General features: G+C 46.7%; 2 protein-coding genes across 2 annotated transcripts in view; both read right to left on the bottom strand.

Moving 5' to 3' along the window:
* Positions 1-3,878: 3,878 nt before the first annotated feature.
* cdc42ep4b (CDC42 effector protein (Rho GTPase binding) 4b) lies at positions 3,879-19,282 on the bottom strand. The gene is made up of 2 exons (XM_034559249.1): positions 18,998-19,282; positions 3,879-7,451 (listed from the first exon to the last, which is right to left on the bottom strand). Exon 2 carries the CDS (start codon positions 7,276-7,278, stop codon positions 6,262-6,264), a length of 1,017 nt encoding a protein of 338 aa, XP_034415140.1. The 5' UTR covers positions 7,279-7,451; positions 18,998-19,282; the 3' UTR covers positions 3,879-6,261.
* A 4,139-nt stretch (positions 19,283-23,421) lies between these two features.
* sdk2b (sidekick cell adhesion molecule 2b) overlaps positions 23,422-25,843 on the bottom strand; it is a 69,414-nt gene continuing 66,992 nt past the window's right edge. The window contains 1 exon segment of the mRNA XM_034558737.1: positions 23,422-24,026. Coding sequence (XP_034414628.1) covers positions 23,559-24,026 — 468 coding nt within the window. The 3' untranslated portion in view covers positions 23,422-23,558.

The following is a 25,843-nucleotide window of genomic DNA, read 5'->3' as shown; positions in this document are numbered from 1 at the left end:
GTGAGTCACCGCTGTGATCCAGCTATTCGTCCTCCATGACTGAAACATTACTGAAAGCGCTATTTAGAAATCCGCTTAGCCGTCCATGCAAATTTTCATTTTGTATGCTTTTTTGTTGTTGTTTTGTGTGCTTTATTGTGTAAATGACAAGCCATCGGCTATGGTGTCATTGTAATTGGTGATTAAGAAGCATTTGGTGGCGTCGGGTTTGGATAATAGAGGCACTGGAAAATAAATCTGAGTGTATATGTATATGTATGTAAAGAAGAAGAAAAGAAGAAGAAGAAAGGAGGGGGGGGGGGGGCTTTCTCACAATTTTCGCACATACGTAATAATCATTCGCTGAATTATGCATTGTGATGCTTTTTGTATTTATTTAGTTTTATTTCCCCAAACACCTGCACAGTGTGGAAGCTGTGTTTTTGTTTCTACGTGAGGCGAAAATGAGGATTGATAAAGCCCATGAATAGTTTGTCTGAGGGATTTAGCTCCAGATGTGTGCATTCTGCAGAATATCCCTTTTCACTTTTCCCTTTTACCCTTTTACCCTTTTCCCCTTTTCCCTTTTACCCTTTCCCTTTTTCCCTTTTCCCTTTCCCTTTTACCCCTTTTCCCTTTTACCCCTTTTCCCTTTTCCCCTTTCCCTTTTACCCTTTTCCCTTTTACCCTTTCCCTTTTACCCTTTCCCTTTTCCCCTTTTCCCTTTACCCCTTTTCCCTTTCCCCTTTTCCCTTTTACCCTTTCCCTTTTACCCTTTTCCCTTTTACCCTTTCCCTTTTACCCTTTCCCTTTTCCCCTTTCCCTTTTACCCTTTCCCTTTTCCCCTTTCCCTTTTACCCTTTACCCTTTTCCCTTTTCCCAACAGCTGACAGCCGGATGCAAACCGTGCCATGTCAATATGGCACAGTGTGGACACCGGGGAAACTATATTTATATATTTATGTTATAATTAAGTGCACTGCCTGTTGCCTTATTGCAATATTGCAGGATAAGTATGGAACATTTGGATTACAACCCTTATTCACGAGTGAGTTGTGTGAGATTAAATAACATGGTAAACTTCCCCCTTAATTTAAACCAAAAACACGTTATTTTAAGGGTCTGTGTGATTAAATGTGATTATAATAAATCTATTGAACATGTTATGTCACTGTCATTTAAGGGCAAGTACATACTAATATATCCTTATTGGATAGCTGGATCTGCAGACAAATAATGCAGGGAATTTAAATTGCACTAATATAAAACATGACACTAGAGGGCGATAGAAGCACAGCTATATAAATATAAATAAATATAAATATACCCACCAAATCTTCTTGAATCAGAATCTCCGTATTCGTGTTGTTCTCATTGTAGTGCACAGAAATAAAAATACATCAAAGTACAAGGACAACCGAGCTGAACGAGGGTAAACATGAACATTGAGCTAATATATCCATACGAGTAGGTGACAAAATAAATACATATATATCCATACAATGTGTATAAAGTTAGACTGTTTCTGTAATACTGTACTACTGCAATGGTGATGAGTGCTGGAATACATATTGAATGACTGATGTAACAGGCTGCTTTACACATGACAATGTATACAACTTTGATGGACAGTTTGATATGTACATGGTGCCAAAAAAACACATTCTGATCAAATATAATGTCATTTAACTGATGTTAACTGCTCATCAGAGAGATGGTTCTTGTTATTTGTTTAGCGTACGGTGCTCTGTAGCGCCTCCCAGAGGGGAGAAGCGTGAACAGGGTGAGTCCAGGGAGGGAGGAGCCTACGGGGATACTTCATGGGGAACGGGATACTTGAAGACTTTGAGGATGGACGCTCCCCCTGCAGCTGCTAATGTGCAGCACGCTCCTCCACACCGACGCATGGCCGCATGGCCTGTCGGTTCGTCCACGTCTGACGCTGCGGCATCAAAACCGTCCAATCAGTGACCCCGACGGGGGGACGCAGCGACGGCTTCCTGTTAATAATGAAGTGTAGGGACGGCGTGTTATCGTGCCTGTCGGTGGGGCACTTGTTCTTTGCTGAGCTTTGCTCTGGTGAACAATGAGGCAGGGAGTCTGGATGTTTCTGCCCAGCTTTAGTAACGCCTCGCTAACACAGGCCCGAGAGGTGAATTCACACAAAGCGCCGGCCTAGGGTTCAGGAAACAAACCCACCGGGTTGGGTTCAGGCAGAGCATCGCGGTTCATGCTCAAGATAAGTCCTTCAACTACGCTTCAACTGCTGCTCTTGAGCCACGCTCCCGTCCAGCCGGCTCAACTCGCTCCCACCGACTATCCTCTGCATCCACCTGGCCGATCCTCACCCCCACGGCCTTCTCCATTCCCCGCTTCCAAGTTAATAAACCCGGCTTATCACCTCACCGAGCGTCGGTCCACCGTGCTTAAGCCATAACGCGAAGAACCTGGACAAACTTTGGACTCCGACACACAACTTCCCGACCAGGCCTTTCCTGGTGGACGAGTGGATGAGGAGGTGGTTTTCAGGCCGTGACCCGGGCCTCAAGGAGATCCTTCGCTGTCTCTTTGTTGGCCTTTTTGCCTTTATTAGATAGAACCGATGGAGACACGCAGCAGATATGAGGATATATGGTATCTTCTCTTAAATGTAGTACTTGCGTACCGCGCTGCGAACAGATCGGGTCCGGTCTACATCCAGGACATGGTCAAACCGTACACCCCAGCCCGTTCACTTCGCTCGGCTTCTGCCAATCTGCTTGTAGCTCCTTCACTTCGAGCTAAATCACGACTGTTTGCTGTGCTGGCTCCTCATTGGTGGAACGAGCTCCCCACTGACATCAGGACAGCAGAAAGTCTCTACATCTTCCGGCGCAAACTAAAAACACATCTCTTTCGACTATACCTTGAATAGGTAGCACTTAAATGCCGTAGTAGCACTTAAATGTCCCTTACCGATAGCACTTCAGTAGCACTTAAATGGCACTTACGGATAGTACTTTGTAGTTTGACTTTATTGAAGAAATTGTACTTGCTTGATTCTTGTTGTTCTGAGTTTGGACTCACGGTTTAATGCACTTATTGTAAGTCGCTTTGGATAAAAGCGTCAGCTAAATGACATGTAATGTAATGTAAAGTAAATGTACTTTGTTACATTCCAGCGTTGCTTCTGGCAGATTAATAAATGGAGAAAACCCTTCAGAAATGATTCAAACGCGACTACTTGGGACTGCTACTCTTGGACCGTAGATGCTTTTTTTTTCGTGACGCTCTCGCATGTCGATTAAATGTTGGACTATTGAAGATAACGAAATTGTGTTTTTGCTTTGAAAAATACATTTAAATTCAGAAAACGCCGTGCATGAACTCCGTAGAGGTCACGTTCTATCCATTCGTCACCGATGCACCAGCTAAGCTACATTTCCTCACAGACACTAAATGAGTTGGATCACACAACGCCTTTAATTCCTGCGTGTCACGGAACACAAGCTGCGAGTGTTTCCAGCATCTTCATGCTTTATCAAGCAAGCTCCCGAAGCCTTTTTTAATTTTTTTTAAAAAATCAGTCAGGCTGGAGGGCTTCAAATTAGCTCAAAACAAGACTCATCTCGCCCGTACTGTGGAGTCTTTGAAACGGGGCTTTATCTTTTCTTTTTTTTTTCCAGGGTTATTTATGGAGAATAATAAACACCCGAGTGGGTGTTAGTTAGACTGTGGACGTGGAAGGAGCTCTTAAAAGCGGCTCCCGCAGTAAAGAAACGTCTTGGGTGGACTTGAAGGTCGACTTGAAGGTCGACTTGAAGGTCGACTTGAAGGTCGGGTTTCGACGCTGGCTCCGGCCCATTTCACGAAGCCGAATGGGACTTTGACGACGGGAACAGAAACAGTCGAGTCGTGGGTTAAAGATTACCAGCTTTCTCTTTTTATTGAAAAATATAGCTGTTATTTCAAAAAGAAAATGGAGAGTGAGGAAGGTAAATATATTAATATACTGTAAAACCGGAATAAGGAGTAGGAAAAGAAAAGAAAACAGTACATACTTGGCATAACACTACAGCCACTGAATAGAAAAAGAAAAAGAAAAGAAAACATTCAACAGCAGAACTCTGAGCCACTTTTTTCACAGTCCTTATCTTTTATTTATTTATTTTCTTTTCCACTCACCAAACAACAGAAAACTCTGAAGCCGACCCGGAGCAGAAAGTACCAGCGAATTCCTTTTTAATGGTTTATTCTGGAACTTTTTTCCGACAGAGAAACGAAACGCCAGAAAGTTTTTAAGACAATTACAGGAAAGTATTTCAGCGTCATTTTAATACACTTTCCCCATAATGCAAGTACTCGTGAATACTATTTGTGTTCAAGCCACTAACGTTCTCGTAGTTCCTCACGCGACCGCTTCCCGTAATCGTCGTTGGCACAAAATTATATTTACATGACTTGATTATAACGGCGCCAGATGAGGAGTGTGTGGGTTTTTTTTCTTCCGTTTTTCTAAAGGTTGTTTTCTCGGTGATGGACGTGGAGGATCGAAGCTGCCCAAACAAAATCAACCGACCGATGGAAGTAAAAAGACATCTTAAAATTTGGCCCGTTTACATTAAAATATAACAAGAGTTCTGACTCAAATCAAACCATCTCTATACACAAGAAAAATTAAATAAAGAAATTAAAACAAAAATCCTGCTGACAGTATGGTCCGGACATACTTGGCAAATTTCCCTCCAGGTCGCTTACGATAATGCAGAACTTCTTGCAAAAACCTGTTTCATGAAGACGTTTTTTTTCCCAAAACGTGAAGGTAAGAGTGGCACAGCGTCCCGCTTCAATGCCGGAGAAATGCAAATTAGTTTTCTAACACCCAAAAAAAAAAAAGGCCAGACATTAAATCAGGAATACCAGAAAGAGCACACCTCCGCACAAGAAAGCCAAAAGAGGAACGGCCCACCTGTCTGTTCCTGGAAAAGCTCCAGCTGGTTGGGTGGGGGTGGGGGGGAGGCCACATGATGGGTGGATGTACTCATCCGCTCCCACTGTGTGATTTGGGCTGCGCCGGTGGAGGTGAACGGCATCACTGCCCCGGGACACACCTGGTGCCCGTCGTTCAAGCGGCTGCGCTCCAGCAACACTTTGTACAAGGTGCTTTTAAAAAAAAAAAAAAAAATGTAATACATCCTCTGCCTTCAGAGACGAGCCTGAACACGCGTCTAGAGAAAAGAGGATACGTCTCCTGGATGAAGCCCAAGCTATTAATTGATTTGACAAGTTTTTTCCTACTGCAACGAACTCCCCTTTCAGAAATACACACGATTACCCACAAACCACCACTCCTGTCCTGTTGGTTACATTAACACAGGAACACATACACGAGGCCTTCTGTTTTTTCACAATTCAAAAGAAAACGTGAACGTCTACTCGAGTCCGTTAATTAAGTGCCATGCAGCCGACTTCTATGGAAAGAAGCTCACTCTGCAGTACCATGAAGTCAGAACCCCCCCCCCCCCAAATCTAAACTTTTAAAGACGTAGCAGTGCACATTATAATCCATCGCTTATGTAAAACGTATGATAAACTACCACAGCTTTCTGTGACTTTACAAAATGGAAAACAACCAAACTCAAATAACAACTTCCAGATACTCTATGTACATCAAATAAAGTAAAAAAACAAAACAAACAGAAATCACCCCTTTTAAGTCTGTCGGGGTCAAAAGTAATATCTACTTTCTCTATTTAGTGTCAATGCCGAGACGTCGTCCACGATCACTCCCACACTCGGGGGTTTCAAAGCCTTGTCCTTTTTCCTTCCCCCCCCCCCCCCCTCTTCCTCGTTCGGGCCACATCTGGTTTGTGACCTCGCATATCCTTCTCCTCACTCTCCAAATAAGGGGGGGGGGGGTCGCCCTTTACTTCTCAAGTGCTTTAGGCCGGAAGATTTGTAGTGCGGACGAGCTCGGAGGAGGAGGTTTGACCGCGGGGTGTCGGTCTTATTTGAAAATGGAGGATTCCCCAATCGTAATGAGTTCAGAGTCTGACATTGCATTAAAAAAAAAAAAAAAGAGCCAGTTTGTATGCACTCGGCTCACAGTGTCCTTTCTACAGCACAGTGAATAAGGCTTAATTGGTTTAGTTTATGAAGTTGAACAAAGTGTGCAGAGATACGGTTGATGTACAAGCAGCTTTAAAGCAGATGTGGCCCCGCCTAGACTCGAAATCCCAGATCCTCCAGCTCGGTCCTCTCGGCTTAGTGTCCCCCGAGACTGTTCGAGGCAATGAAACCGGCCTACACTCGAATCTCGTCGTCGTCGTCGTCATCCATGTAGGAGAATTCCCGGTCTTCCTCCCCACGTGGCGAGCTGTACTTTGCGCTGTCCGTGTCGGCGTCGTGGAGGTGGTACTGGGGCTTCTCCTCGGAGACGGAGCCGGAGCTGGACACAGAGTAGCTGTCCAGGTTTTGGTGGTGGTTGTTGTTCCGGGTGTGCAGCTCCAGGGAGTAAGGTGCCGCCGCGGGCTTCTGCTGGTACATGCGAGGCGGCCTCGCCGGGGCCCGCCCCTCCGCGTCCTCGTCTTCGGCGTCGATGTGGGGAATGAGGGGGGGCGACGCGCCGCCCTCGCTGCCTTTCCCCTCTTCGTAGCCGAGGTCGTCCTCCTCGCAGCCCTTCTTCTCCATCACGCTCAAGATGTCCCCGAGCATGGAGGGCCCCAGGTCAATGTGGAAGGACATCATGGACTCCGCGTGCTTCATCCCGCCCCCTTTAGGCACGAAGGGGGGCAAATCCGTGAGCTCGCCGAAGTGACGCTCGTCGAACTCGGCGTCCGACGTCGCCATCGCCGCCGCTCCGTTCGCCGGCCTGCTCTCGATCTCCGACAGCCTCTTCATGGGGCTCGAGGAAACGCTCTTGGGCAGTTGTCCGCCCCGGTTCATATCCTCTTCGTTGAGGTAAGGCAGGGATATGGCGTTCTTCACATAGGCGGAGGAGCCACCAGAGGGCCCCTTCGTGTTGTAGTCGTACTTGTCCCCCCGGTTGACCGACTGAGAGCGCTTGCTGCTTCTGAAGGTGCGGGACAGCAGACCCGGTTTGGGGCCCGGGGAGACCTGCTTGGTCTCCGGCTCCCTGGGAGGTTCCCCCGACCGGGTGCTGAGAAATGAAGTGTCCCCAAAGGCGTCGCCTCCCCTGCCGACGTGCATGGTGTGGCGGAAGTCCCCCAGGGGGGCGCTGATCATCTCAGCCGTGAGGTCGAGCCGAGACCGCCGCTTCGACTGGTTGGAGTTGTTCACCAGTTGCTTGAGTATCGGCATGATGGCAGGCCCGTCACTTAAAATCCACAGGAGGGAAATTAAACTAGGCTCTGTCGGGAGTTCAGGAGAGCTCCCTCTGAAAGACGTGGGCAAACTGTAGGAGACGTGGTCAAAGAAAAGTAGAATTCCAGGTGTTTAATGTGAGCAGCCATTCTGGTCGGGCTTCATCGTACCTGTGGAGAAGAAAAAGAGAGAGCGTTGAAGCCACATCAGCACTCATGCAATCAATGACGGACACCATTTTATTCTGCTGCAAATGCATCATACCACTTTTTTTAAATGCTTCTCTAAAAGAGCTACGCCTATTCCATTTATCATCACCCACTGTCACATTACTCACTCTGTATGTCCTGTACTTCAAAAAAAAGCCTCACTTGAGCGACACTCAACTAACGAAAAGCTTTTCTTTCTATATCTAAATAGAAAGAAAAAACACCCCGAGTGAAGCTTCCCAAGGCAAAAGAAGTTCAATTCAAATGGGTCGTCCATTTCTTTTTTTTTTCTTGTCGCCCCTAACAACTCTGCTGTCACATTCAGTTTTTTTCCAAGTGGCTGCAGTGTCCGCTGCCTCGGCTGTGCTTTAGTTCCCATCGAGGCGCCCTGACTGTTACATAAAGCAGCAAGATACAGGATACAGGATACAGGATACAGGGAGCCGGAGCAGTTCAAAGCTGGCAGGAATAAAATTATGAAGAAGAAGAGAAAAACAGAAGTGGAGCGGCACTTCTTCAGTGTGAATCGACTCGCAGCGCAGCTCAGAAAAGTTCAGACCCTTAACCTTAACCTTCCATTGTGTCATTCTCTCAGTTTTGGGCCATTTTGTTTTCGAAAGCCTCCCCGATATTTTTGTTCAGTTCATTTTCTTTCCCACTAAACACACATCGATGGCACAATTTGACCTGCGTAGGTCTGTCGGCTCTGGCAACGGCCAAGTCAATAATTAAAACAGGAAGCTCACCTTGACCCTGTACCTGGGCCGAGTTTCTTTCAACTCGAGCGGAAGACGGCGCTCGTTTCAGACACCAAACTGACCCCACCCCCACCCCCAGCGCGTCACCGGAGAGTCGAGCCCTGAAACGTGACCTTATGGAGTGGAGAGACGAGGTCTAAAACACCCACTTGTGTGCCAGCTACAGTCCACTAGCTCTCTGCGTTAACAAAAAGGGTGCAATTGTTTTAGCCAGACAGCGGCCGTTCTCTGCTGGAGCCCACGCTCCAGGCCACGGTGAATGAATGGGGAGCTTCAACTCGACGATATTCCAGAGGAACGTCACCCGTGAAAACATTTGCATCTCTGACAAGAACCCATTCAAATTGGAAAGGCAACTGTAGCACTGGAGGGAACAGAGGGACGTTTGATAGATGGCAGAAGCTTGCGCTGGCTTTTTTTTCCTCCTTGTGTTATTTTGTTGCCGTTAGCGGCGGAGAGACAACAACGACGACAAAAGACGGCGTTTTACGAGCGCTACTCGAGTCGGGGTTCCATTTCAAAGCCCTTGGAGTTCAAGTGCACGCCCTTGTACGCAACAACCAGAAGAGGCTTATTGCTGTTAGGGAGGCTATTTGAACAGCAACTGGGTGCCAAATTATAAGATTACGGCGTTGAGCAAACGAATGCCCACAAAGTCCGTCGGGAGCCGACTCATGGCGGTAATGCGGTATGATCCATCATTAGTGAAAAGCCTGCATCGCTCCACGCCCATGTGCAGCGGCCAATTAGTACCCGCCGCACACAAGGAGGCCGTGGAATGTGTGACTGACCACTCAAGACGACTCGGCCCGATTGGTTCCTCCCCGCCGGCCGTAGCTTTTGTCTTTTCTCTGCGGCAACATCCGAGCAGAGCGCTGGCTGACCGAGCGAGCTTCCTGCCTCTTTTTTTTTTTTATCCCCTACATGGAGAGATCCGCTCATTCAGATGGATGGCTTGATTAACCCTTCCTGGTGGCCACATGCAGGGGCAACGAGGCAATCCCCCCCCCCCCCTTCCCGCGGTGCTATAGCTGAATGCCTTTGAAGTGCCTCGACACTCAAACTCTCGCATTAAAATATGTCGGTGGGTGCTCAAATATCATAAAAAGGTGCAAACCCCCACACCTTCAGTCAGTCCAGGAAATGGCCCATTTATTGTAAATTGCCCCACCCCCCCCTCTCAGGATCACCAAGACCCCATTATAGTATGCATGACAAAAGATGAAGCCCGGCCTGCAGGCAGTCCTGTCATATTCAGTTCCAGCCCTTCAGTATCATGGAGAATGGCAGTGTTGTGTGACTTTTAAAAACCCTGTAATGCTATATTATATAATTGCAAAGCAATTGTAGCGGTTTCAAATTGTATTAACATATTTCTCTCAGTCCATCCAGGCTTTGACGTATGGATTGGAATTAATGTTGATTTGCTGACGTGGGGAAGATTAATGCCACGCAACAATAAATAAAAGTAACAGCGCATAACTCTGCGTTTGCTCCAGAAGTCAACTTTGTGACCAGGGATTCCAGTATGACCAGTATGGCCAGTCCGGCCAGTATGGCCCACACCACCAGCGCTCTGGTGGAGCCAAACAGACGAGCGGCTCAAAGCCGTCCAACCGCCCCATGTCAGAGCAGCCAGTAAGCCCAAAGAGGTGCCGGGTATCATCTCGTTGGGTTTCAGTGCCAGCCCGTGACGAAGCCCTTACGCAACACTGGAAGTGCCACATGACTCCAGCTCAAACTGAGCCGAGCGCTGACGGAGCCGTGAATGATTCAGAGCGTCGCGTGTCGCCGGCCGACCTCCTGCCGGGGCGCGCGGGATGACATCATAACAACCGGCGCTCGGTCTCACTCTTGTAATCCCGTGGATCACGGGGCGCCATGGAGTGCTGAGCCGTCCCACGCCACTCTCTCTCTCTCTCTCTCCTTCCACCCAGTGAACAGGGGGAAAAGAGGCTTTGCTGATCCCATCGCAGCTCGGCTACCGTCGAGTTTAAAGCAACAGACGTGTAACACGGTTTCTGGGTTTATTTTTGACTGCGTTGTTAAATTTTCATAAATAGAGACAGAGACAGAATCTATCATTTATTCAACAAGGTGGAAGCCTCCATGCAAGAGTTACACGGAGACAAAAACAACGTGATGGGATCATATAAATATATATATTATATAAACAGCCCTTCCATTGGAAAAACAAATGCACAAAGAAAAAGATAGTCCAGGAAAATGTTTGCTGGGAACTTTGAAATAGTTTAAATCTTCCAACGTCTAGCTTTCAGTCCCATTGTCCTCGTCTTTTTTTAATATATATATATATATATATATATATATATATAGTGTTCAACACAGAGATGTTTCTGTCTGAGTAAAAGAAAACCTCTGCTTTGTTTAACCTTGAATCTGCTGCATTGTTCAAGCCCCGTTTGTCAGCGACATTGATATGCAAATGCACATTCGAGTCAGCCTTCGCCATCTATGACATCGCTACTCAACGAATCAAATGGCGCTGCATAAGAATGGGGGAACGTTCTCAACTCTGACAAAGAAGGTCGGCAAAATTTCATTCGCGGACACTTTGCGGGGGTCGCGGCCTCCAGCCCGAAAACACTGGATTCCCACAGGGGGGGGGGGGGGAGACCCTGCATTTAGGATGCAATATACACCATAATAAACTGTTGCATTCACATTTAAATAACCTTACTTCCCACTGGTTCTGTGAGTCCCATTTTTTTGTTGCATCGAAGCACATAAACTGTTGTATAAATTAATAGAATAATTCTACAAATAAAATGGAGCAAAGATGCTACAAAAATGGGCTAAAAATGAAGGAATTGGGGGACCTCATCACCGCCTCACGTCCTGCTGCTGCACGAAGCGCGTTCATGACTGCGAGCTGCGAGCGTGGAACCCGTTCTTCCTGTCCAACGTCATATCTGCTCACACAGCTCACGGGGCTAACCCCCGTATGACAAATGGCACAAATATCCCGAGCAGACGCAGACTAGAGGGCACGACCTACTGAGAGAGAGAGAGAGGGCGCAACAGGTGGAACTCCGAGGGAGAGTGTGACCGTGGTAACCGGATCATTTGACTTTGTTTTACCAGTTAATTCATTAAAATAGAGCATGTTTAGTGTGTGTATTATGTGTATATTATATAGAAAAAGGGAAAGTTTTTTTAATTTTTCTCTCCCCCTAAATTCAGCATAAATATTTATTATCGACCGTGGAAATCTTACATCCACATACATTACATCACACTCCTCCTCAGCCAGAGTATATCATCTTTAAATCAATTAAATAAATATCGATTTACAATATTCTGCCGAGGAAGATGCGAGTTGTGACCTGAAAGTTCAAGACTGAAAAAGAAGCCTTTATGCTTTACGAGGCAGAAATGTGAACATTTCAGTAAAACTTTACTAAATTTAAAATGTATGAAATCTCCTAAGGGCCCGTTTAATACCTTGATTAGACAATTACTCAGTGTCAACAGACGTGTGCTTACATAACAGTGTTTTAACTACGCACACTCATTCTAAGTATTTATTTTTTTCTAACTGGAAGGCACATGAGTAGAGATAAAGTGTGCAGGTCACATTATGGCCAACAGAACATCATGTTAGCCGGTTCTAGTCACAATAGAAAAGTGCATCGGGGCCTTCGTATAACATGAAGACGGACAAGATAGCGAGCGCTCATCATGGAGATACGTTTGGGGAAAATAAACCTGCATCAAGTGGGTGCTAACGCGCCCCCGTCTGCGCGTGCACCGCCTCCGGGGGGCCCTCGATGCCGCAAACCCGCCCAGAAACAAAAAACGCGGGGAGGATTAAGGGGCAAATAAAACCAGCATGCCTGAGCCGACCCTCTGCTCCGTGTGTGTGTGTGTGTGTGTGTGTGTGTGTGTGTGTATGTGACATGAGCTCAAGATGGCAAACTCCACACCTCCGTCAAAACACACACACACACACACACACACAAACAAACCTCCCGCTGACCCTCCAGCTTGACAGTTTGGAAAATCCATCTTCTATCGCGTTCAGTGTGTTGCACAAGCTCCCGTCATGACCTCCCAGCACACACACACACACACACACACACACTCAATAACACAATCCCCACGTGATTGGGTTAAGTGATTTATTTATTCTTTTTTGTTTTTTTTATCTCCACAAAATCCTGGATGGGCCTCCAAACGACTCTGCGCTTACAGTCAAACGGGCCTTTTTATAAAAGCTGTTACGCCCGCCCCGGTGGACAAAGTGTCGGGGTACCGGGTGTGCTCTCCAGCCAGAGAGGGAAAAGAGGAACCTCGGCTGAGAAAAAACAACAACAAGCTGACAGATATGAACATGTTTCTTGATTATGTAATAAGAAAAAATTTATGAATAATATCCTGAGTAAAAAAAATGTACCACAACCTCCCACCCATGTGGAGCAACAATACCGCAGGGATTAAAAAAAAGAAAAAAAAGAAGGGAGGGGGGGGGGAGGGAGGCACAGATGGGAGTCACTGAGGAGAAACACCCTCAAAAGGGTGAGTGGAGGGTGTCACCACATTGGATTCACTCCGTCATGCCATCACAGCGACAGACGTTCTTTCTCCTCGTCCAGCATGAAATGTACCCAAACCCTCATTAAGCTTACAGTGGAGGGATTGTACTACGCTGTGTGTGTGTTTGTGTGTGTGTGTCTGTGTGTGTGTGCGCACACACGAGTACACGTCTAATTAATAGCTGAAATCCGCCCCATCGGTCCCTGCCTTCACGGCCGGTGCCAGAGCGCCGGATTGCAGCCAAGTGGTTGAATTGTCCGTCCAATCGCTGTTGGACGGACAAAACAAGAGGGGGGGGGTGGGGGGGGGGGGGGGGGGGGGGGTTGTGCTAAAAAAGACAGAGGGAATCCAAAAATGCTCCGTTACGGCGGGGATGCCAAAGTTGCACTTGGCTTGCTTAAAAGTTAATGAGTTCAGATAGTTTACTGGTTTGATATCTGTTTGTTTTGTACCCCCCTAAAAGGAAGAGGGTCAGAAGCGCTCACGGGTTGCTCAGTATGAGACACTTGAGGGAACATAAATCACCCCAAAAAAAGAGACAAGCCGATGCCAGTGTGACCATCTTTTATACTCTTAAAAAACAGGACTGGTGCGCGTACAAACTGTGGTAAAACCAGCAGGAGGCCTCTCAGTGTAACTGGAAGATAAGTGACCGTTTTCTGTACTGTGTCAACTTCTAAAAAAATTAAAATAAAAAACGGCTTCTCTGCTTCCCCCCCCCCTCCCTCGCTCTCCTCCATTTATTTTTATAAGCGGTCCCCACCCGCTGAAGTCAAACACACAAAAGCGCCATGAAAAAAAAAAAAAGGGCCTCGGGGAAGAAGCCCTGATGACAAGAGGAGTTAATAAACCTCCCAGCCCAAACACTTGCACAGACAAAAAGAGTGCACGAGAGTCCACAAAACATGGCCACTTCGACCTGATAATAGCTATACACAACAACTGTCTGCAAGATGGGAAAAAAAAAAACTAAAAACAGAGCAGGACAGAGATAAAGACCTCGCATGACCTCGTAAAGCACATTGTTAACGTAATTGAGCCCTCGCTTGATTTACCTAAATCCATTGTGATTAGGTTAGTGCTGTGTGTGTGTGTGTGTGTGTGCGATAGCTCCTGCTAAAGTGACTCTTCGGGGAAGCTAAGCACACACAGACTGATTACATTTCAGCAGCTCGGCTATCCGAGTCACAGTGTGTCACTGACGTTGAATAAGCTGCGAGTCTCGTACTAACTCAATAAGTCAATTATGGTTGTCCAGCTGGTCAAAGTGGGAGGAATTGCTGATTTTATATCAATGTGATTTTTTTTTTTTTAATGTGGACAAAACCAGCGATTTGAAGATGCCACCTTGAGCCCGAGGGTTCAGTACTTTACTAGTTAAAGAAAGCAATCGTTAGTTGTGACAGTATGAAGTCATTTACACAAGATAATTGATCCTTGTCACATGATACGTGGCTTCTTTGAAAACCTGTATATCTGTCGGCCAGATGATAAAAGTGCCACATTCGCATGCATATTACCTGAGTGTGTGTGTGTGTGTGTGTGTTGCAAGTTTAAAGTCCGGCAACAGCTGTAAATCGGTTCAAGGGTCTCCGGGGAGGGTTGAGTCACAAACACACAACTCAAAAAATAAAAAACACACACACCCTGTTGGTTCCCAAATGGCAGACGCATTTCTCTGAATCTGAGGAAACGACAGTGTTACACAAAGAACAATGGATTAGTACGAACATACAAAAACTAAACAAGGCAGCTCCGTGGAAGACGAGAACCAAACCCTTAAGCCACACGCAGAAAACAGATCATGTGTCTGTGGGGGCCCAAATGTGACCCGAGGGTGACCTATATACAGTGATTCACATTCATTTAATACAAAAGAGACAAAGGGCCTCTGATCTGTGTGCAGGTAACCTTCCACCGCTATTCTAGTCGCGGCTCTGGAGCGCCGACCTAAAAACGTCCTCTCGAGGCTCGGCCAGGAAGATGCATATTCATTCACCAGAAGAAACAACAACAACAACAACAACAAGCCAGCAACTCTCACGGGATGATCAGACAAGCCCACAATGGTTCATGCAACTGTTCCCACGTACTAGTCGTACAGCGGGTGCCTCTTTTGTCTTTTTCCGTCCGCTTGAGAGAGAAACCACCTGTCTGTGTGCACGCAGAGCCGTAAAAACAATGGAGGGCTCGCTGGACTGTAAACGGGGCCAAAAGCCTGGGACCACAAAGACCAGCTGCACGGCCGTGTGTGTGTGTGTGTGTGTGTGTGTTTTCAATATGTCGACGTACGTACGTTCCCCCCCAAAACTATTATTATATAACTAGTATAGTGAGATACTGCGAGATGGGAACCGTAATGCAATCACTCGCGGTTAATGTTTAGCCGTGTATTCTACAGATGCCGCCATTGTTCACAGATCACAGTCGATAAAAGAGGAGATGTTGGATTTTAACGACAAAGAAAAAGGCACTTACAAAAGAACTTCTTATCTTCTTCTGCGTTGGCTGATAAACACGTTTATGCATCTTATTTAACCTTTATTTAGCGTGAGAGTTTCACAAACGTAAAATAACTGATAGTAGACTAAACCAAACATCATCCCCCCCAAAAAAAATTGCTACGGGTTCTTGGAATTAATTTCTAAGGAGGAACAACTCTGGTAATGATCTCAATCTGGACAGAGACCTCAGGCCGTAAAACACAGAAAGTAGGGCTGGAAATCCCTGGAGCTGTTTTTTTCTTCTTCTTCTTTTTCTAAAGTTGTCGCAGTCGGCGATGCTTGTGTGCCAAACAAAGATCCCAAAGTCTCGATAGCAGAGGCGCCGATTACATCGCCGCGATTAACAGATGAGACACAAACGTTAAGAATTGCAACCTATGGAGCAAAAATGTAAAACAAATCTATGACACACGTCCCAAAAATGTGTTTTGTACTAAGATAAGAATCCGGAGAACGTCAGCCAGACAGGTGTGCCAGCCGATGATGGATGAGGAATCCTGCAGAGGAGGGTTGGCCACTGTCAGCGTCACCGGAAACCGTTTTGGTTTTATTACGCTTTAAAAAACACGACGCAAGAGCGACGGCGCGCCGCGAACACACACCGCGGAGGCTAAAATCGTTGATCGTGTTATTTTAAAAGCTTTCGGCTGTGGAGCGGCAAGACTTACGAGAGAAGAATTCCCGTCGGACTGGTTATTATCCGCCACAATGGTCACGTTACACCGACTGTAACCAAAACAGATCCGAGAGATCGAGTGACGGGGTGCAGACTGGAAAGAGAGAGAGAGAGAGAGAGAGAAAGTGGCCTCTTTTTCCCCCGGGATGGGACATGAGATTTGTGTTGCTTAGTGGGATGGTAACGGGCAACGTGGTTCACGGTGCCAGAATAACCTCAATTTTATCCAAAGTAACGAATATGCTGAATGTTGATAGATTTCCCAGGAGGGTTGGCTCAAAAACAGTTCAACAATCAGTGTGTGCGGCCTCGAAATAAGACAAACTGAAATACATCTACTCTCCCACCAATGAGATGGAACAATAATAAACTGAAAAAGGGGCCTTGGTGGACTTAAATCACCCTCCTATCAAGGGGTGAGAATCACATGTGGGGGTCATGAGAGGATTAACGGGATCATTTTACCTGTAAACATCTTTTGAGATGAAAGAAAAGGAAAACAAAACCACTCTTTTGGCAAAGCATCACAGGCAACGCGAGTCAAAAGGGATCCAAGCGTTCTCGCTTTGTTCTAAAGAAGGACCACAAGCTACGAAAGGTTGGAAACCACGGAGCTCAATTACAGACTTTGTGAATCTCCATTTTTACAGATGCCGATCTGGTTCATTTGAGTCACCTTAGTCAAACAAACGCCCCAAAAGAGACATTTGCGTGACATTGGATTCTGCTTCCACGTGAACAGTGTTCAAAAGATTAAGCCTACTTTTTTTTTTTTCTTCCTGATTTCTCTTCAAAGTTCAAAGACCTTGCTGCTTTCTTTGCCGGCGGGGCGAATCCTAAAAAACACCTCCCCCCCCCCCCCTCCTGTCGCTGCCAACTGTTGCACCTTGTGTGTGTGTGTGTGGGTGGGGGGGGGGAGACAGTAATTGCAACGAAGACCAAAATGTCAAGACTTTCCCCCCATCGTTTCCCTGTCGGCCTCCTGCAGAGCAAAGGGATTAAAGGGTGGGGAGGAATACGGCGGCCGCCAACAATCTGCATCCCCTGAAGCAACAAGGAACACACAGCGAGTCATCACATCGGACTCCAGTTAACCAACTTGTATATCTGCTCCCGTATAAAAAAGAAAAGCGAAACAAGTTTATACCGCGTACAATAAACCTCTTATTATGGAATCCGGACTCACACACACACAAACACACTCAAATAAAATACTGAAGGAAATTAGTTGCCTTCCACTTTAACGAACTGCTTGAAGAACTGCCTAAAGTTTTTCAAGAGAGTGCAAATGGGGTCTAACTGCCTCATCCCAACCCCCACTCATACTCTTTCCAGTATGAAAAAAAAAAAAAAAAAACTAAACTGAAATGACCTCAGCGCAGCTAAGAGTCGGGCAGGTAGCCAGCTTCCTCACTACGCAGCAGCGGTATCTTCCAGAGCTAAACTGAAATAGGCTCCATTGCGAAAAATAAAGCACAGTCAGTCAGAGATGACAAACACACACACACACACACACACACACATTCCCACCCTCCCTCCCTCCCTCCCTCCCTCCGACTCGGCAGCGCACACAATGCATCTTGTTGGAGAGATATCTGCCTGGCAGCTCTGGAGAAGTATAATAAGGATCTGAAAGGCCTGGAGTGTGTGTGTGTGTGGGGGAAAAGACACAGAAAAAAGCACGAGGACACTTGGGTGGGTGGGTGGGGTGGGGGGGGGGGGGACCAAGCGGAGTCTGACCTTGACCCCGAACCCCTCCAGATGGCTCACGTCTCCTTTATCGCAGCACTAATCGGTACAGTGTTGGGTAAATGATTCATCAAGCAAAAAAAATGGCATACTCGCTGACCTTGGAGGGGTTCTTAGGCTGTGAGGTTTGTGCGTCTGTGTACGCTTTGAGTGTAGCGAGGAGGGGGGGGGGGGGGGGGGGGTCAGGGGGCAACCGTACAAAGAACACACCGAGGCCGGACCCATCCGTCAACAACGTCCTCCTGCTTCTCTCCAGACCGGCGGTTGAACGAGGCCGAAGGCGGCATGATTAAACTGAGAGTTATGAAACAGGGCCCACTTTTCGGTGAGCGCCGGTGAAGTCGAGTTACGCGCGCCCTATACAGGCCTGAGCCCGGTGAATGAGGATGGGCGGCTAGGGGTAAATCCCAGAGGAGTAGCAGAGTATTAATGTTGCGTAACTCTCGGTGAGGAGAACCGCTTTTGAGCCCATCTGCCCGATCCGATTAGAACCAGATCCGGTCCCGTTGCTGGAAACGGTTATTTGGGACGGCGACCCCAGGTTCTGCTATCCGGCATCTGTCTACTGAACAAGTAAACTATTAAAATATTGTATTCGTAGTGTAATTTGTGTGCAGAGGTCTGCAGATCTATTTGGTGGGGGGGGGGGGGGGGGGGGGGGGGGGGGCGTCCCACGTGTGGATTAACTTTCACTCAGTAAGGCCCAAACCACTAATGAGCTAATAAAGGGAGTCGTTAAGGGAGTCATTTAACCAAGTTAACGACTCCCTTCATTTATGTAATTCCATAAAACTATTATACAAAGAAAGATTCTCTTTGGAGAGAAAAAAAAAAAATGGGCTTGCAAAATAAAATTAGGTCAGCAATCTGAAAACACTTAGTTGGAGATCCCATGATATATATTTATTTATTTTAATAATGAGAAAGAAACAGGAGCTCTGCACAACTTTGTGGCAACTAAAGTTGCCCCCCCCCCCCTCCTCTCACCCCTCCAGGCCGATGGAGGACACAGAGGACGCCTCGGGGCTCATTGTTGTGGGACAGTCGCGAGCTCGAGGAGACTGCAATGGAGACTGCAATGTGCTGATTGACCACGAGCAGCAGGGTTCACATTCAAATGAGATGCAGATTTTTTTTATTTTTTTAACGCCATTGGTTTCCCCGAGCCCAGCAGAGCAGTCCGGAAACTACACGAGTGTAACACAACCGCTCAGTCAACTCTAAAACAACAACAACAACAACAACAACAACGTGATATGTTACCTTTCTTTACGGTCGGAGCGACGGACGTAAAGTAGTTTTTTTTAAAGGTTATATTCCGCTCAACTTTCCCAGGAGCAGCAGCAGGAGGAGGAGGAGGAGGAGGAGGAGGAAGAAGAGGAAGAAGAAGCCTCCGCGTCAAACACCGAATACAAAAGTCGGTTTTAGTTTAGTTTCCTCGACGGCAGAAGCAGCAGAGTCACGCCGGGACAGTTCCCTTGATGGTGCTCCGACGTCCGTTTAGTTTGCATGCGTGTGTGTGTGTGTGAGTGTGTGTGTGTGTCGCACAAAGCAGGCCCTCCCCTCCTCCTCCCTCCCCCCGCCCCTCATGCGCCACCTCCTGCCTCCTCGATTTAAAGGAACAGAGACCCCTTTTTTCATCCGCAACACACAACGACGATAGGGCTCCCTGGGCCTTTCAGTGCAGGACTAATGCTAATTAAATAAGATCTTCACTTATTTTTTTTAATATTCCATAGACTTGGACCACTTGTAACTCAGCAGATATTTTAGTTTGTTTGTCGTTGAGGTAAATCAGTACAACGATAAGTTGTACTCATTGCCGAATTAAAAGTTATCTTCCAGGTATTTTCATCTGTGTTGCTTCATGCGCCGCATAGCACCTTTGATGGGAATAAACAGACACGAGACCCCTGACAAGAAAGCAAAATACTTTTCTCTTAATTCCAGTAGACCTGTGTGTTATTTTTAAATAATTGGTAGAACCTGCAATAGGGAACTTGTATGCCTGCATGTTGCATTGGGCTTCTTCCTTAAAACTGTTGCATGATCACAACCACTCGTGCATGCAACGAGACACAAATACACACTTATAGTATATTGGCTAGATTTAATAGTACATTCTGCCCTACAGCCTAATGATTCAAAAATACTCACTAAATATTAAGTGTGCTTCATGAGTAGAGTCCATAAAATTTTGCAGGAATTAATGTTCTTCCCACGAATGATTTGTAGCATCAGGGCAATTGTACCGCGAGGTACCCCATTACTATAAGTGAAGGTCCAAACACGTTGATTTATATTAGTACGGAGTTAAAATAGCCCAGAAGATAATTAGGGTTGATTTGGTGCACTTTACTCCAATAATTTTTTTTACAACTTGTACAGTCTTTGATGAGTTTACTCATTTAGGTCAAGTAGAAAAGCAGCGCGAGGGTACAACAGTCGTCTGGTCCTCAGGTGTGAACTCCTGTAACTCCAAAAGCCTCATTCGCCCATCTGTAAATATCATCAGGGCTTATATTAACACACGATGGACCAATTAGTGGAGTTTCATGGGAAGCTCTTTTTTTGGGGGAGGGGGGGGGGGGGGGGGGGGTCCTTTTAGAACTTGCAGGACAAAAAAAAAAAAAAAAAACTTTGATGGCACATCACTCCCGGAAGCGGGCCTCTTATTCAACCATTGCTTCCCTGTGTGGCTTTTGTGTTACACGTTACATAATGAATACAGCCCGGGGCAGCCTACAGTAAGAAATTGGGACACGTGGTTCTTTTTTTTGTTTTGTTTTGGTCGTAATGTTCATTGAGTCAGAAACCAATTCAAGCATCCACCAATCGGTGCATTAGAAAGGCGTTCACGAACGGCCCCTTTCTCAAAATTAGTATCCCCTCTCCAACAGCCATGTCCTCTTCATATCCCCCCAAAAAAACACCCTCAGTGAAGCTCACAAATGAGGCAATTAAATTCAGGGGTTTCAAACTCCTTTGAACTACACCTCCTGTCTGAATCCTTCATTATTCCAACTGAGGGTTCTCAAAGCTCATCAGAATACACTGGGCTCCCCTTTCCTTTTTTTTTTTTTTTTAAACAGGGACCACCGGCTCGCTCTCTTCTGTCGTTCATTTCCTGAGGGAGAGCTTTTTTTTTTTTATTCCAGCAAGTGAAATGCCTCCTCTCCTTGATCTCCTCTGTCGGAAAGGGACATTTCCCAATGTTTTTTTCAACAAAAAAAAGAAGAAGAAGAAGGAGGGATTAGCGCTCGGGACGCGCTCGTTCCAGTTCCATGTTCTGTCCTATCCCGTCTAATCTCTTCTGTGTTTAGTAGGTTAGCCCCGGATCAAGTCGAATGTGATCCAATTAGCAGCCAACACCATATCTGACAATGTGCATGTGCTTCCCTCATGCAAGTGTGTTTGTTTTTTTGTGTTTTTTTAACACATTGCTTACGCCTTAAATACATATATAGGTATCACTTTATGTGCAGCCCGATAAGGTTTAAAAGGGCCAACCGAGCCAGTTCAGGAACGGATGATGAGCTAATGAATTGCGGGTGGAGCACGGAGGAAGATGACAAAAGTCCGGAGGGGATATTTGCAACCAGATAACAGGATTTCACAGCTGATCCCATTTATTGCTGCCCTGAGTAACACTAAAGGTTAGATGAAGTTTCATCAACCAATTAGCCACAGACAGACTGATGTTTTACACTCGGAGCATTTTGTGCTCTCACATTTATGCCCCCTTTGATGTTTTTCAAGACTTGTCATTTAAAGGTAAGGCGCTTTTCTTTTTCTTTCCCGTGACACGATATTTCACACTAGTTAAAAGGTTGCACGCGGACAGATAAATAGCCTTTAATTTGCCTCGACCTCTGTTTCCTCTCGTCATTGGTGGATAGCAGATGACCATCCACCAAAGGGGGGGGGGGGGTTGTTGTGTTGATCTCCTGTATCCAGTTTTTAAGTGAGCACCAGAACGGCTAACATTCAAAAATAATTTATTTCAGAAATGTACTGTGATCATATATTCATTTCAGATTCTGCATGATAAGCGTTTGTTGCGTACAATGAAATCACCCCACAGAGAAAAGAAAAAAAAAAGAAGTGTTTTTTTTTTTTTTTTTGTATAACTTTTTCTTTTTTTTGTTGTTGTTTTTTTAATATGAAAACTAGGAACACACCACTGAGTCTTCACTATAGCGTTATGAGTGCGCCTGGCGGTGGGCGGGCGGCCGGACGGTGCCAGCCCTCACGCTGCGTTACTCCAGGCAGGTTTACAGATGCTGCAGGACAATCTCTTTATAACCAGACACACAGTGAATGATCTGTAAAGCTTATGCACAGGAAGTGTAGTCGCACACACACACACACACACACACACACTCGCACACACAAATGCATTAGCATTTGGGACAACACAGTCGCACCTGAATAGTACAGCGTGATTGAGTACACAAAAGGGAAAGAGGTGAGGCAATCCAATGACATCATCTCTCGCGCTGCCGCCCCCCCCCCCCCGGGGGGTTTGTGAGCAGAGAAGGGTTATACCAGCAGGGAGGGGGAAAAAAAAAAAAAACTTTGTTTCTTATCAAAATCTCCCTGTTAACGTTTTAGCAGGACCAGCAGCTGTGCCGACATGTATCCACACGCCGGCCCACTTCAGGGAGTTCCGACGCTCTTAGGTCAGATTACAAAGCATTTCGGCAGACGTATGCAGAATGAGACCGATGTGTGTGTGTGTGTGTGTGTGTGTGTGTGTGTTTGTATATGTCAAGCAAAGGGTGAGTCAGCAGAGGGTGAAAAGAAAATATGGGTCGTGAACACAGATGAATTCACAGCCCACATCTGTGAGGATTAAAAGAAGGCCAGCCGTCACCATGCCGCAGTCAAGGGCCCCCTCAGCAGTTTCAGTAACAATTGGTACCAGATATCATAAATAATTGTTTTCTCTATCAAGGCATCTCCGATCCACTTTTAACACACTCACTAAAACGACTTAAACACTTTCACAGATATACACTCATTTCATATATCTGCAGGAGGGGGGGGGGGGGGGGGGGGGGGGGGCACACAGTCATTTGACCAGGTGTCAGATCTTCCTTTCCGAGAGCCGTTTCCATGGAAACCCCGCGATTGTGTCGCCAAACGTCCGCTAATAACTCTCCCGGGCATGAAGGTCCACATCCACGTCTGTCCTCATCTTTGTTGTTTTTACATCCAGTCGACACCAACACGTCCACGATATGGCTCCGTCACATCGTGTGTTCAGTCTCTATCAACGCGACTCTGCATTGACTTGATTTTTGTCTTTTAGGTACATCTACTATATATATGTTTTTATATATATGTATATATATATATATATATATTTATATGCATGTGTTTTCAAAGATTCGTGTGACTTCGTACAGAATCAAAGAGATTACCATTTGAATGTTTCCAAGGAAAAAGTTTTTAAAAAAAGTTTTTAAAAAGGGAGGAAAAAAGTCATGCAAGCAAATTGTTCAAATGGCAAAATAAACGGCGAAAAGATGATGCAGAAAGTATTTTATCAACTCGTGGGAGAAATCTACACTGGCACACTTCCACACAATAAACAATAATAAAAAAAGCGTTCCAAAAAGTCTCATATTGTTGTTTCCGGGCTGACTAAAGAAAAGTTAAAAAAAAAAAAGTAACCAAAAGCCGGTTACTGAGAGCCGTAAATGACTTGAATGGGTTAACTGCGCGCTTCTGTGTCCTCCTTCAACACAAGCCGGGTAGATATTTCCAGAAGTTTTGATGTCCTTTTACAGCATTTTCTTTTTCTTTTCTTTTTTTTTTTTCACACAAAGGAGGAGAAGCCAGCGATTGGGGCCCGCGAGCCGGGGGCGAGGCTGCTAGGTGGCCTGTAGAGGGTGCTGTGCTGGCTGGGGGGGTTGGAGCTCTGTTGGGAAGGGGTCGGAGTCCGGCTACCTTTGGGCCTAAACAGGCTGCCTTGGCCCTGGGGCGGGCCCTGAGGTGGACCCTGAGGCTGGCCCTGGGCTTGCTGAGGCTGGGGGCTGGGCGAACTGAGCAGTGGGCTGGGCGAACTGAGCTGGGGCGGCAGCGGCGGTAGAGGAGGCAGCGGCGGCGGGGCGCAGTGATCCGGGTCGCCCGACTCGGACTCGGTGTAGCTGTAGGCCTGCGCCCGGGATATGCCTTTCTGTTGGCGCCGCCAGGAGTTGTAGTAAGTGGGGTCGCTGATGTAGTGGTTGACGAAGGAGTGCGTCTTCTGCCGGTTGGGCTCCACCTCGTACTCGCTGTCGCTGCCCTGTGAAACAAAGACAACGGAGAGGAGACTTCAGCACGTGGAGTTATCGCGGGGCGACTCTGTAGCGCTTTCCACGCGGAGCAGTTAGAGATGCTGAGGCTACAAATGTAAATGAACATGGACGTTATTGAATTATCGTCAATTCACAGACATCCCTGTCTAAACGGCAGCACACATGCACCACGTTTACAACACGGCACGAGAACACATGGACACCAAACATGGTCAAAGCATGACGACGGAGGGATGACTTGTTACTGAAGCGTGCATCGTAAACGGACCACCGGCACATGATGGCAAAGGTCAATTGTGTCTCCTGGACTTAATCGGTAGGATCTAAGATCTCTGCAACCCCCCCCCCCCCCCTCCCCCCTTCCTCTCCCACGCCGGCGAGACGGGGTTTTGGTGTTGTGCGGCACAGTGTGCCACATAAAACCTTGAATGTGAATCTGAGGGAGAGGATTGGATTGGGGACTAGAAATAGGAGCCGGTCACCTATCGGGCTACAAACATTCAAAGCAGGAAGCCACAGGAACCTCACCAAATGCAGTGGAAGTGTATGTAGGCCACCTGTCCCATATGAAAACACCAGCGCCTCCTATGGGTGAACAAAACAATGGGTTTTACAGTACATCACCATAACAGAATGATTCAAATGGCCCAGTCATGACGATGATAATCATAGATATGTTATACACATGTGTAGGTCCTTTTGGGACGCTCTGGGTGAATGGTGTGAACAAGCAGACATAGATTCATTTAAGTTAATTTGGAAAGAAGCCATCGCTAAAGAAATGGCACCAACCCTGAGCACATTCTCGCCACTGAGCCTCCACCTTGCAACGCCATTTGTATTCCCCTCATGAATGTGATCGCCGGGCACTCGGCGGGGGGATCGCTCATGGTCAACCCCGTCGCCCTGCGAGCGAAAGCTGCCAATTGGCTCGCTCTCCTGTGACTAATCCTCTGGCCACATGAGACCTAATACACGGTCGACACCGCCGGAATTGTCAGTATAGGGTAATTTCCTCAAAAGGAGGCGGAAAAGAGGCGTAACCTAAGAGCACACGGTGAAAATGGCGCTGATAACTGTGAGTGTTTCCAGGCTTCTTCATCTTTCACGCTGGATTATTGCCCGGCACATGTGTGATGCATCTGGCAGTGGGCTCAGATTACCCATCAGCCTCCACATGGCTCACGTGTCCCTCAGCGAAACCCCTTTTTCTTTTTTTTTTTAAGCTTTCAGAAGAGTTTATACTCAAATGTCAAACTCCGTATTGAATATCCGGCTTCTTTTAATCTCCTTTGGTTCCAAACAAAAGAAAGTGTTCCCCTATCCCTCCACAAACTAATCAAAGGCAGACATTATGCATCGCAAAGGTTTGGCTCACAAATGATCATAATTTCTTATAATATCTACGTATCTCTCGATACGTAGAGCAGAAGTCTGAGACTCATTAGAGCCTTCCTGTGTTCGCTGTTCCATTTTGTGAAGTTGTAAACACTTGAGGCCGACCAGTGTTGACGGGCCGTCCAGTCACGTCGCAACACGACAACAAGATCCGCTCACAGTGGACCAACCAGGCGTACCGCGGCCCCTTCCAGTGGTATTACCTCACTCTGGAGGACTTAACGCTGCATTGAGAGATGGAACACCACTCCAGTTGAGTGTGTGTGTGTGTGTGTGTGTGTGTGTGTGTGTGTGAAGGAGCGTTGGTTGCCCGGCTGCTCGTCTTTGGTAGAGTGCGCGCGACAGTCGTTCTGACTTTTTTGAGACGCTCTGCGTACGAGTGTGTCCTCCTTTTTGCTTTTGGTTC

The sequence above is a fragment of the Cyclopterus lumpus genome, chromosome 19 (genome assembly GCF_009769545.1).
Source record: "Cyclopterus lumpus isolate fCycLum1 chromosome 19, fCycLum1.pri, whole genome shotgun sequence".
Taxonomy (NCBI): domain Eukaryota; kingdom Metazoa; phylum Chordata; class Actinopteri; order Perciformes; family Cyclopteridae; genus Cyclopterus; species Cyclopterus lumpus.
This window is presented reverse-complemented; position numbering and strand designations above follow the sequence as displayed.